General features: G+C 38.4%; 3 protein-coding genes across 3 annotated transcripts; 1 reads left to right on the forward strand and 2 right to left on the reverse strand.

Moving 5' to 3' along the window:
- Positions 1-1,988: 1,988 nt before the first annotated feature.
- Positions 1,989-5,465, reverse strand: LOC130503006 (YTH domain-containing protein ECT2-like). Its single transcript, XM_056997678.1, has 9 exons — positions 5,193-5,465; positions 4,884-4,966; positions 4,618-4,768; positions 4,470-4,537; positions 3,903-4,385; positions 3,219-3,806; positions 2,906-3,118; positions 2,667-2,813; positions 1,989-2,575 (listed from the first exon to the last, which is right to left on the reverse strand). The coding sequence occupies exons 1-9, from the start codon at positions 5,218-5,220 to the stop codon at positions 2,414-2,416; spliced, it is 1,923 nt and encodes a 640-aa protein (XP_056853658.1). The 5' UTR covers positions 5,221-5,465; the 3' UTR covers positions 1,989-2,413.
- Positions 5,466-6,197: 732 nt separating this feature from the next.
- LOC130503004 (chaperonin 60 subunit beta 2, chloroplastic) lies at positions 6,198-9,704 on the forward strand. The gene is made up of 15 exons (XM_056997677.1): positions 6,198-6,356; positions 6,599-6,804; positions 6,907-7,032; positions 7,113-7,250; positions 7,343-7,438; positions 7,525-7,767; positions 7,848-8,082; positions 8,168-8,337; positions 8,417-8,494; positions 8,585-8,656; positions 8,739-8,843; positions 8,912-9,004; positions 9,092-9,184; positions 9,269-9,392; positions 9,500-9,704. Exons 2-15 carry the CDS (start codon positions 6,616-6,618, stop codon positions 9,511-9,513), a joined length of 1,776 nt encoding a protein of 591 aa, XP_056853657.1. The 5' UTR covers positions 6,198-6,356; positions 6,599-6,615; the 3' UTR covers positions 9,514-9,704.
- Positions 9,705-9,744: 40 nt separating this feature from the next.
- On the reverse strand, positions 9,745-10,688 carry LOC108857156 (uncharacterized). The gene is made up of 3 exons (XM_018631099.2): positions 10,540-10,688; positions 10,140-10,470; positions 9,745-10,032 (listed from the first exon to the last, which is right to left on the reverse strand). Exons 1-3 carry the CDS (start codon positions 10,553-10,555, stop codon positions 9,975-9,977), a joined length of 405 nt encoding a protein of 134 aa, XP_018486601.2. The 5' UTR covers positions 10,556-10,688; the 3' UTR covers positions 9,745-9,974.
- Positions 10,689-11,976: the final 1,288 nt, after the last annotated feature.

Genomic DNA, 11,976 nt, shown 5'->3' on the forward strand with positions numbered 1-11,976 from the left:
ACTTATGTTTTAGGTGTCTATATTTCACGAGAAAGAAACAAACGGGATAGAAACTATATCCATACCTTTTAATTTAGTCAAAAAAATATATCCATACCGATCAGATGATTGAATTGTAGCTTCAAGTATATGAATTATGAGCATTTTGTTTTTCTTTCAACGAGCTATCCATTTCAAAATTAAAAATAATATCAGTTCAACCATGCATAATCCATTTTTGAAAAAAATGAGTAGAAGCGATGTCAAGCATGTGTCATCTCGACTACATTTTTCATCGTTAGTAAATGTAATACAAAAAGAACATTGCATTAAATATTAGATTTAGAAACTTCGTACTACTTATTCGTAAATTAAATGTTCGTCTATGAGCTGAACTATTTGAACAAAAAGAGCGAGTCAACCATCTCCGTAAAATCATAAGAATCAAAGACCTAGTCTTTTCTAGTTATATGATACAACCGTATTTTATGTCTATTTCAAAGTTCATTCACGCGCTATTTGAAAGTCGAGACTTATTTTAAGAATATAGATTTTATTCTTCATAACACTTTAAATCAAACTTCTCCATAACTTCCTCTCCAAGATAATCTACGAATCACAAGGAACAGCATTTAAAGTAAAAGATGAATGAAATCATCCGAAAGCCCCATCTGATTAGTTATTGATTTATGATTAAACTTGGTCACATATTTGGTTCATATAAATACACACATGTATACGTAAAACGTTTACAACTTAGAGAAACAGACGAATATATCAACACAAAATAGAAGAAATGAAGGCAAAGTTGTGGTTCATTGCTTTACTTTTCATTCTCCCTTTAGTGATCTCATCATCTTATATGGTTTTGGCACAACCATACAAAATCCGCAAACTTGGTGAGCAGTATAAATACAGAAAGCACCATCTAAATATTATTTTACAACATTATGTATATGGATTGTTACTTTGTTATATATTTTCTTGATTTTTTTTGGAACACACTATATTTTCTTTATCTAAATGACATAATTATTATTAATTTATTCAGGCGCAGCTATCTACGTACCGCCTAGTAGAACACCACCGGCGCACCAATGTTGCTAGATAGCAAAAGGCAACGAACAAAGGGACGTCTTGTAGATAACTTCTCGGCTAATGGTCATGGCTGATAGACAAACCGCTTATACAAATTGTTTTATTTTTTTTTGTTATAGCTTTAAAAATAATCCAAAAAATTCCTATTTATAAAAAAGTCGACAAAAATATAATCAACGAAGAAAGTTTAAGGAGTATATATATAGTTCTGGAAGGATATAATCATAGAAACGTTCGATTATATTTATACCCTCCATCTCCAAAGCAGTCTCGCTTGGTTAGAGTTATTCACCAGATTATTAACGTTGGACTTTTCTGCTCACCTGATTAACATTAGAATTGTCTATGTTTAACCACACATAACAATAACGTTGTCTATGTTTTTCTTTTTTGGACAACGACGTTGTCTATGTTACACACCAATATGCAAGTAGAAGGATTAAGGATGATATCGATAGGGTTAAAGACGAGTGTTACCCACTGAATATTAAGGATGATCTCGATAGGGTTAAAGAATCGAGCTACTGCAAGCTAGATCTTAAAGCCATATAGCTTTACATGCTCGAAAATTTATAAAAGCATACTTAAGTTTTCTCGACTCTACTGTTAATCACATTGTCTGTATAGGCATGAATATTAATCAAAAAATGATAATCACACACTCTGTTAAACATGAAGTACTCACCACTACTGCAGGTAACCCATCTTGGCTATCACCTGACTGACAAACTTAAAAGTAAACCAGTCTTGTGTTGAGTTGCCAAGCTTCTTTCACTAATGATTACATGTCAACAGACATGGCACATCCTATTGGTAGATGGAAGCAGCCTGATGGTAAGAGATTGGTTATTACAACAGCATTCTTTTATTTTGGACACAAACATATAGGGTATAACCTAGGAACGATTCAATTTTGGACAGTGACAAACTAGGTCAAGTCTGAACCCAAAAACAGGAAAGAAAAAACTTTCATCTGCCAAAAACAGAAAACAGAAATGAAAACAAATCCCACCCTGCTTTTATCTCCTTCTTTTTTTTCTCCACTACTTCCCACTATTTAGTAGAGGTCATATTAAGCAATTTTACAAGGTAGGAGCATCAACAGAAAACAAAAAAAGCGAAAAAAACAGAAAATTGTAAAGACAGGTGAAACAAGAACAAAAAAAAAAAGATAAGAAAAAATATGATTTTAATTTCTAAGGGTAAAGAAACAGTTCTCGGTCTTCTTAGGTACTAAAGCTCCTCCTTGCTTCAAAGCTTCACGGCACTCGTTCTCAAGAGATAACTTCTCTAGTTGCGTTTATGCTCAAGCCGTGAGCAGCATTGACTACTCTATCTAGCAACCATTTGCCACCACATCAACTGGTTTAGAAACAGATCCATTCTCATCAACCTTGACATCACCGGTAGTTTGAGCAGCTGGAGGAGATTCCTTGTGAGCCGGCTCAGCAGTTGCAGATTTCTTTTTCTCATCCTCTGTACTATTCTCCTCGCTTACCTATTGAGTTTGTTCATTTAGATGTTAGAGGAAAGACTTAAGAGTTGTACACTGACTACAAAAGGTTTTATAGTTGTTTTCCTGCTCTTACCTGTTTCTGGGTTTGCTGATGCTTGGCTTTCTTCTCCAAGATAGTCTTCTGTCGAACCTCATAGAAGGAAAGGTCATCCAAAATGCAAGTCTTGCTCGTATGCTCTTTAAAAATTTTCATAATCTTCACACCTTGCTCCAACTTGATCTATAACACAATCCCACGAAAGAAACATCAACACAAGAATCCAAATCGAGAACATAACTTGCAAAGATGTAAAAGCTTTACAGATCTGATACCTCTTGGGTGTCTCTAGAGTTGGTGACAGGCTTGTTCTCATTGTTCTCAAGGGTAATGTGTTTCAGCAAACTGTTTGGAACATCCTTCACAATATGCCACTTGAGAGGGAAAGAGCCTGTCCACTTGTCTTGCTGCCAGTACTCCACATTTGTCTCGAAATCAACTGGTCCTGTCATTTCAGCAAGCCCAACAAATTGTCCACTTGCATTGACCTGCAAAACAAAAAAATAACAGGTTAGTATGGCTCAATATAACATCAAATAAAGAGTACAAAAAGCACTGCATTTGATTTAAGGATTATTATATACACACCGAGAAAAAGAGAAAGATAGGACAGCCTCCAGGTTTCTGCTGAGCTTCCTGGTATGCTGCAGCAAGCTTCTTGTTTCCATTCGGTGTGCTAGCCCAGACATTATACTTGATGCTCTTGTGCACATCATCTTCACTGTATGACTTGATGATAAAGAACATAGCATTCGCATAATCCACTGAGAAATCTTCTTTGTTGTACTGTTCTCTGTCAGGAACAATGCATGTGTTCTCCGTCTCCACAGCCTCGGCTACATTTGACTCGTTAGTCTGCTCCTTAACCTCTAAACTATCTTCTGAATTTCCCTTCTGGTTCTTTGTGCCCTTAGCTCTAGGTCCCCTGTTAAGTTCATTAAGACCATCTAGGTTGTTCTCATTTCCATAGTAGTAATTGTAACCCCTTCCAAAGCCTCTGTATTTGTGGTCTGTTGCACTCACCCATCCTCGTCCGTTTGTTCTTGAATCATACCCAGAAGAACCATAACCCATACCAGATCTCCCAGAGCTACCATATAGCTTGCCTTGATACATCCTACTGTAGTATCCTTGAGTTGAACCGTAGCCTGTCATCGACGAAGGCTGGTGCACACCCTGCATAGAGAACACTGATTGAGGGCCAATCTTTACGGCAATAAAACAGACACTAGCGCAGTAGTTAATACAAAGAAATATAGAAAGATGTCATACCGTGTAGTTAGAATTTGAGCGGTAGTTTTGATTCCTCAATGAAGGCACACTGGTTGCCTTGGAATAGGAGGATGCAACTCCACTGCCAGTAACAGATCTCTGAACATCCGAATAACCAGTACCATAATATCCATCATAGTTAAACCTAGCATCCTGATAACCAGTACCAGCATAACCATTTCCATACAAATTGCTCGAGGTGTTGAATGCAGTCTGGTTGTTTGGTTTCCCTGCAGCGGATCCATTGCTTCCTTTAGCCATACCAGCAGCAGATGCAACATTCTTGCTTTCCCCAGGTAGCGTCTTCACACCACCAGCTTTGTTTGCAGCGAGATCTCCCTGGGTAGGGGTAGCAAAAGGTCCAGAGGGAAAAAAGGCAGGATACTGGTACTGCTGCTGAGCTCCATACAGCTGCCCATCTCCGCCAACCTGTGGAGCAGGGCTTGTTGCTGGAGAGTAAGGATACGCTGCATATCCATAACCCTGAGGATAGACAAGAGAAACATTCTCTCCATAAATTCAAGAAAATTGAAGAAAATGAAAGAGGCAAACTAAGCATAAACTTACAGAATTCATGTCAACACCGTCAGGAGTTTGGTAACCATTGTAATCGCTCCAGTCACCAGTCCCATATCCTGAACGTTTTAGAAACTTTGTTAAGCATAAACTTGTAGTAAAGTTAAATAAAGTGGGGGTTGAGGATGAAGCTACCAACCATAGTAATAGGAGGGCTGCTGATACGCATTGGGAACATAACAAACTGAAGGGTCGACGGCATCACTGGGAAGCAACGGTGTCAAAGATCGGTCAAAGGAAGGAACTTGACCATTTATATCCACTCCTCCTCCGTACTGGTAAACAGCAGTCTGCAAAAACATATAAAACCACAAACAGAAACAAACAAAGCTTGTTAAATTGTAAAGCGTGGCAAACAGACTCAGACCAAAACAAATTAACAAAAAAAACAGAGCTGCTTCATACCTTCTTGTTTGGCTCAGGAATCTCCGAAGCTGGTTTAGCTTGTGAGTTGTCCAAGGAGAGATTCTGCAAGAGATCAGCAGATTCTACGGAAAAACAAAGGTGAGTCAAGGAAAAAAGCAAAGACCTTTTTGACTTTAACTAAGAAGAACAGTGAAAAGCAAACATCTTTAGCCACGAGAAAGCCCCGAACTAAATCTACATCACTCAGAGAGAGAGAGAGAAGCTCGATCCAGTAACGCAAACAAAAAGATCGAGAAACAGAGAACACAGATCGAGAGAGAGAGAGAGACGTAAACAGAAAAAGGATACGATCAGCAGGTGAAGCAACGGTAGCCATGAGAACCAGATTAGATCCTTGTCGGAACAGGGGATGCGACCAAAACCCTAGAGGGAATCAGATGGAATCTAGGGTTTTGAATTTGGCCGCGCAGCCGCCGCCAAGAGAAAGGGTTTTTGTTTTGGGGGGGCAAGGTAGGAGGAGGAGGTAGGAGAAAAAGGGTTTTGGCTCTGTTAACTTCGAGTGATTCAAATAGATCCACGAACTCCCCCTCCCTTTTTTTTAATTTCCACTATTTGGTTTTGTTTCTTCTTGCCTAAGATTTTATTTCCTCTTTTTATTATAGAAGACTAAGACCGTATGCTTTTTTGGTCCGTCTTCTTTTGGTAATTACCACGAAGTTTCCTTCATTGATAGATTGGTGATCTCGTAAATACTCCCTTCCCTCTGTTCCTAAATACTTAACATTCTTTATGAAACAAGAAAAATGAAAATGAGCTTTGCCTGAAAACTAAATGTCGTATTTACTCCTATACTTTAATGAAAAAAAAGCTTTAGAGTGAACAAATTTATTTACAACCGATAAACAATATTTTTATAAATAATTTTTTTTTGCTAAGATAATTTTTTTTTTAACTATCTAGAATAAGAAAAAGGCTTACATATGCTGAAAATATATTTTTAAATATTTTATTTAATGACCGACAAAATAGAATATTTTATTTAATCTAATAAAAATATTTCTTCATCGTAAAAAAAAAATAAACATGATATTTGTTTTTTTCAAATGATTAAAAATGGAATTTTCATAAAAATGGAGTTTTCATTAAAAAAAAATATCCCGCTCATAGGTCCGATCGTTTAACCGCTCTCAACGGGCCAATTCTGAAGATTCAAAAGGCTATCGAAATGGGCCTATATTATCAAGTATCCGTCTATAAGCCCTAATCAGACCAGGCCAACCCGGAAACAGCCTAGGATCCGATTACCCAATCCGACGTTCTAGAGTGTTCTTGCAGTGCCAATAACTCGAAGCTTCAAGAGCAAAGAGACCATTGCGCCTTTATATCAACCAAAACCAAAAAAAAAAAAACACACTCGGAAGCAACTAGCAAGTGCCACTCTTCAAAGAGAAGCCAGCAGATAAAACCTACTCCTCCTTATCCGGAACAAACTCCCCGTCGTCTTACTATAAGGTGAGAGTGTCCTGTTTCACCTGTTATGCTCAACGTTTCCTTACATATAGTGTTTGGTGTTAGCAGGAAATAAGTATCTAGTATTGGTGCATGAATGAAACTAGTATTTTGAAAGAAAAAAAAGCATGGATTTTTACATCGGGATAGTTTTGATTAGCTAATGCTATCTTGTTAGGTGGTTTAATCAGTGTCTTGTCAATTGTCTGAGTGTTTCGGTTTTAACAAACTGTAAGAATTTTCAGTGAGAGAAGTGAACACAATGGCATCGACCTTCACTGCTACGTCTTCACTTGGCTCCTTGGTTACTGCTCCCATTGCCCCAAAGCTTTCTACAAGCTCATTTGGAAGGAGACCGAATGTGTGCCCAAGAAGATCCCGTCCTGCGGTTGTATGTGCAGCCAAGGAGTTGCATTTCAACAAAGATGGTTCTACCATAAAGAAACTTCAAGTGAGAATCCGTGGCAATGATTAGGATTCATGATTAGGATTCGTTTCTTTTTCTTTTTTCTCTTTTTTTTTGGTTTGTAATTAACTCTTGTGTTTTTATTAGACCGGTGTTAACAAGCTAGCCGACCTTGTTGGTGTCACACTTGGACCAAAAGGGAGAAACGTTGTTCTTGAGAGCAAGTATGGATCACCGAAAATTGTTAATGATGGTGTCACTGTCGCTAGGGAGGTATGAATCTGGTAATTATGTTCATTTTAGTTTTTAAATTGGCTTTTGAAAGCTTAAGTTTTTTTTTTCTTGTGGTTTAGGTCGAGTTGGAGGACCCGGTTGAGAACATTGGTGCAAAGCTTGTCAGACAAGCAGCTGCAAAGACCAATGACTTGGCTGGTGACGGTACAACAACATCTGTTGTTCTTGCACAGGGCTTTATTGCTGAGGGTGTCAAGGTTTGTACATTCTTCTTTCAGCGTTTCTCTGATTTGAACTCAAAAGAACAGTTCAGTAATCTTTATATTTTGTTCTTTTTTTCTCGATTCAGGTGGTGGCTGCAGGTGCAAACCCTGTATTGATCACTAGAGGCATTGAGAAGACAGCAAAGGCTTTGGTTCACGAGCTGAAGCTAATGTCTAAGGAGGTAACTTTCTTCTTCCTTTTTTGTGTGCTTAACTCTCTTTTTGATTTGTCAAAGAGTATACAAAGGTTATGCCATTGGTATTACAGGTGGAAGACAGTGAACTTGCGGATGTGGCGGCTGTTAGTGCCGGCAACAACCCTGAAGTTGGAAACATGATTGCTGAAGCAATGAGCAAAGTGGGCAGGAAAGGTGTGGTGACACTTGAGGAGGGTAAAAGTGCTGAGAACCACCTTTACGTGGTGGAAGGCATGCAGTTTGACCGTGGTTATATCTCACCGTACTTCGTGACAGACACTGAGAAAATGTCTGTCGAGTACGATAACTGCAAGGTACATTTTTTTTTGTTTACAGCTACTGTAATGATGTTGTGATGATGATAGATAGACTAACGAAGCTTTCTGCTGTGCAGCTGCTTCTTGTTGACAAGAAGGTTACCAATGCAAGGGATCTTGTTGGTGTTCTAGAGGATGCTATTAGAGGCGGTTATCCGATTCTAATAATAGCAGAAGATATTGAACAGGAAGCTTTAGCTACTCTTGTTGTTAACAAGCTTAGAGGCACTTTGAAAATAGCAGCTCTTAAAGCTCCTGGATTTGGAGAGCGGAAGAGCCAGTACCTTGACGATATTGCCATTCTAACTGGAGGTAACTAATGTTTCTGTAACAAAACCTAGATGCTCTTTGGAATCATTTCACTGTTTTAATCTTGTTGGGGGGTTTGTGGGTGTAGCTACTGTGATAAGAGAGGAAGTTGGTCTTTCTGTTGACAAAGCTGGGAAAGAGGTTTTAGGAAACGCCTCTAAGGTTGTCCTCACCAAGGAGATGACGACCATTGTGGGTGATGGTAGCACACAGGAAGCAGTGAACAAGCGTGTCATACAGATTAAGAATTTAATTGAGGTATGTATGAGACAATCTGCAAACTATGTATATCACTTTATTATAATGCTAAGATAGCAATGGTTGATTGGATGTGCAGCAAGCGGAGCAAGACTATGAGAAGGAAAAATTGAATGAGAGAATTGCAAAGCTTTCTGGTGGAGTTGCTGTAATTCAGGTACGTATTTTCCACATGATATTGTTTAATTTATACAACATAAGAACATGTTTAGTGATCCTAATTAGAGTTCTTGCATATTGGTTAAAGGTTGGAGCACAAACTGAGACAGAGCTTAAAGAAAAGAAACTAAGAGTTGAAGATGCTCTTAACGCCACAAAGGTGATTTTCTGAGATATAGAAGAGTCTGTTATTCTGACTACTCATGAACTATCTTTAAATATATGAGCTAACTGAGTTTCAGGCAGCGGTTGCGGAAGGTATTGTTGTTGGTGGTGGTTGCACTCTGCTTCGTCTAGCAGCCAAGGTTGATGCCATTAAGGATAGCCTTGTAAACGATGAAGAAAAGGTAAGGAGTTGAGTTTTGGGCACTTTACTTTCTCTGACTTAGCTTCTAACTAATTCTTGACTGTATAGGTTGGTGCAGACATCGTTAAAAGAGCCTTGAGTTACCCTCTGAAATTGATAGCAAAGAACGCTGGTGTCAACGGAAGCGTTGTCAGCGAGAAGGTAACTGATATAACGTTAAAGCTCCAGTCATGTACAGCTCTTTATCTGAGTAAGTTGCTTGACAAAACGTATTTATATTCATCACAGGTGCTAGCTAACGATGACGTAAAGTTCGGTTACAATGCTGCAACGGGGAAGTATGAAGATCTGATGGCTGCAGGAATCATCGACCCCACAAAGGTCAGTTTTTCACAAATATAACACACTGTTTGCTGAACCATTTGTTGAGATCTGAACGTGAGTGAGTTCAATGCAATTTTTCAGGTTGTGAGATGTTGTTTAGAACATGCAGCTTCCGTTGCAAAGACGTTCTTGATGTCCGACTGTGTGGTTGTGGAGATCAAGGAGCCAGAGCCAGTTCCTGCTGGCAATCCAATGGACAATTCAGGTTACTCCAAATACTCGGATTCCATTGACGGAAAGCTTGGACGATAACATAAAAAAAAAACTCATGTTTCTTCATCTCTGAATCTCTTTGACTTTGTCTTGTTTCAGGATATGGATACTGAGATAGAGCAGCCTGATTTGCCTTTGAAGAGGAGATATGAATGAACATTCCGAAATGAGAGTTAGCTCACTGGGATACCGATTACTTTAGCTTGTAAACAAAATTTATGTGCTAAGTGTAATGATTTTTTTTGAACAAGAGCATTATGTGTACGTTAGATATCTTTTTTGAATAAATTGTGTCAGTGTTGTTCTTCACAGTGTTGACGTCTTAAACGGTAAGATTAAACAAGTGTAGTAGAAACATATTCTTTTTTACAATTCTAAAACCGTAACCAAATGCTATCAAGTTATATATGGAATCATCATACAACCTCAAGCAAGTAATTGTAGATTGGCTGATGAAAACAACTGCAAATTCTACCATATGTACTACCTTAATCTATACCTTTTCCCAACGCCAAAGCCACAAGAGGAACAGGGCTGAATCTCGAGCGAGCTGCAAAAAACTAAACTCAACTGATCACAGAATTATGCAAACACAGCTTCTGTCGCCATCATATCTGATATCATCTTCTTCTCTGCAAGTAAAATGAAGAATCAATCATACAATGCCAATCAACTAACACTACTCAAAAGTTTCATCAAGAAACCAGAGAAGAAGATGCAAGCAAATATCAGGACTAACCTACACTCGAATTCACGGATCTCAGCAAGTTCTTTCCCCATCAAATCCACCCACTGTACCTTCTTCTTCTCCTCCTCCATTCTCTCACCAACTGCTGAGTCTAAAGCCTCCTTCTTGAAACTGCTTTTCAGGATGATTTCCCCATGAGTTTCTTCTTGTTTCTCCTCAAGGGTACAATCTTCGCCCTTCTCTATAGCACAATCTTCTTCTCTAACCTCATTCAACAAACCATCAACATCTTCTACATGTGCATCAACATAATGATCATCATCAACAACAGTAGTAGTACTGGAAGAAGACACTCCAGGCGTGTTCTCCAATCTCAGCGACCCTGATGCATAGATGTGAGTAGAAGTAGAAGGCTTAGAGAAGCAGATGAAAGAAGGGCACTGGATCTTACACAGCAAAACCCTCATCAAAACATATGTTTGTTCTTTGAAACACCAGATCACTAATCTTGTCTTTGATAAAAGGTACAAACGTGCCGAAAGAAAACAGTTATGATTTCTGAAAAGAACAAAACAGCAGCAAGGGGGTGTTGGAGGAAGAGTGTTAATAACCACAGTATATAAACATCTCCTCTTGAATAGAATCCAAAGACCTTAAATTATACGTTGATCAGATGAGAAACAGACAAAAGTACAGGGACCATGTTAGTAAAAGGACAGATTCCAATTGATGAGATCACAGTCATCAGATTTTTACTGTTGGTTCCTGATTGTTTCACCCATCAATGTCGTAAACATCACATGTTTATTTATTTTTATTTTATTTTTGGCAACCCTCACATGTTTATTTATTCGGCTTATAGTGGCTTTATGTGAAGAGTATCTGCAATATGCTATAAGTAAGATGAGCATTATCTATTGCTAGATCCAACAGAATGGTTCTACACTCAAATGTTGCATTACAATTCTGCAATGGTGGATGTCAACCATTGTCTAGATTCTGTATACTACAATTCTCAAATGTTGCATTACTTTTGTGTGTATTATTGTATGTCTCTGTATCAGGTACTCATCAAGAAAAAATAATCACTGAGTTTATTTTGCTATCTCTAAACGCGTTTGTTACACCTGCTTCTTACAACTTTTTGCTGGAAAAATAATCAAAAAGATACATAAGAGATGGTAAAGGTACAAACATGCATATTACCATGGGTTCTACTGTTAAATTTTCAGAACAGGAAACGCAATGACGTCTCATATACTCGCGGAGTTTGTCAACAGCATCACTAGCCTATCGATTCCAAGCCCCTTCAGAGAGAAACAACGAAACAATAGCAGTAAAACTGATATAAGTACTTGACCATACAAGTTTGGTTTATGTTTTTGACTCTGAAATTTTACTGTGTCGTAACGAAGAAAGATATAATAGTACCATTCCAGAAGCCGGAGGCATTCCGTATTCGAGGGCAGTGAGGAAGTCTTCGTCAAGGGTCACCTCATAAGAATCATCATCATCATCATCATCCTCTTTCTTTGTGTTTTGTTCAGCCGCTGCTCGCTTTGCGTTATGCTGCCTCACTTGCTCTTCCAACCGCGTCCTCTACCATATTTGTAACTCAAATCAATTATATGACCCAGTGTAGTACACAAAAATAACTAAAAAGCCGATCATGTACTATGTTAAGAAGACACAAAACTGTGGGAATATACTATGTATTATTGTGGAACATGATTATGTACTTTCAGTTCCAGGCTGGGGGAGGTGACTTCTTTGCTTCCTCAGAAATCACCTTAATATATTCTTTGTTCATTTCTTCCCGTACCATCTTCTTATATCGCCTTTCCTCCTCGTTGTTAATGTAGCAATCAACCTGAGTCACAGTACAAAA

The sequence above is a fragment of the Raphanus sativus genome, unplaced genomic scaffold (genome assembly GCF_000801105.2).
Source record: "Raphanus sativus cultivar WK10039 unplaced genomic scaffold, ASM80110v3 Scaffold0759, whole genome shotgun sequence".
Taxonomy (NCBI): Eukaryota; Viridiplantae; Streptophyta; class Magnoliopsida; order Brassicales; family Brassicaceae; genus Raphanus; species Raphanus sativus.

Excerpts from the sequence above, each read along its gene's own strand:
- LOC130503004 (XM_056997677.1), top strand. The coding sequence starts at position 6,616 with ATGGCATCGACCTTCACTGCTACGTCTTCACTTGGCTCCTTGGTTACT. Across the intron at positions 7,251-7,342 it reads TTATTGCTGAGGGTGTCAAG|GTGGTGGCTGCAGGTGCAAA; the intron begins GTTTGTACATTC and ends TTCTCGATTCAG. Across the intron at positions 7,768-7,847 it reads TCGAGTACGATAACTGCAAG|CTGCTTCTTGTTGACAAGAA; the intron begins GTACATTTTTTT and ends TCTGCTGTGCAG.
- LOC130503006 (XM_056997678.1), bottom strand. The coding sequence starts at position 5,220 with ATGGCTACCGTTGCTTCACCTGCTGATC. Across the intron at positions 4,769-4,883 it reads TTCCTGAGCCAAACAAGAAG|ACTGCTGTTTACCAGTACGG; the intron begins GTATGAAGCAGC and ends ATGTTTTTGCAG. Across the intron at positions 4,386-4,469 it reads ACGGTGTTGACATGAATTCT|GGTTATGGATATGCAGCGTA; the intron begins GTAAGTTTATGC and ends GTCTATCCTCAG.
- LOC108857156 (XM_018631099.2), bottom strand. Across the intron at positions 10,033-10,139 it reads ATCCGTGAATTCGAGTGTAG|AGAAGAAGATGATATCAGAT; the intron begins GTTAGTCCTGAT and ends TTTTACTTGCAG.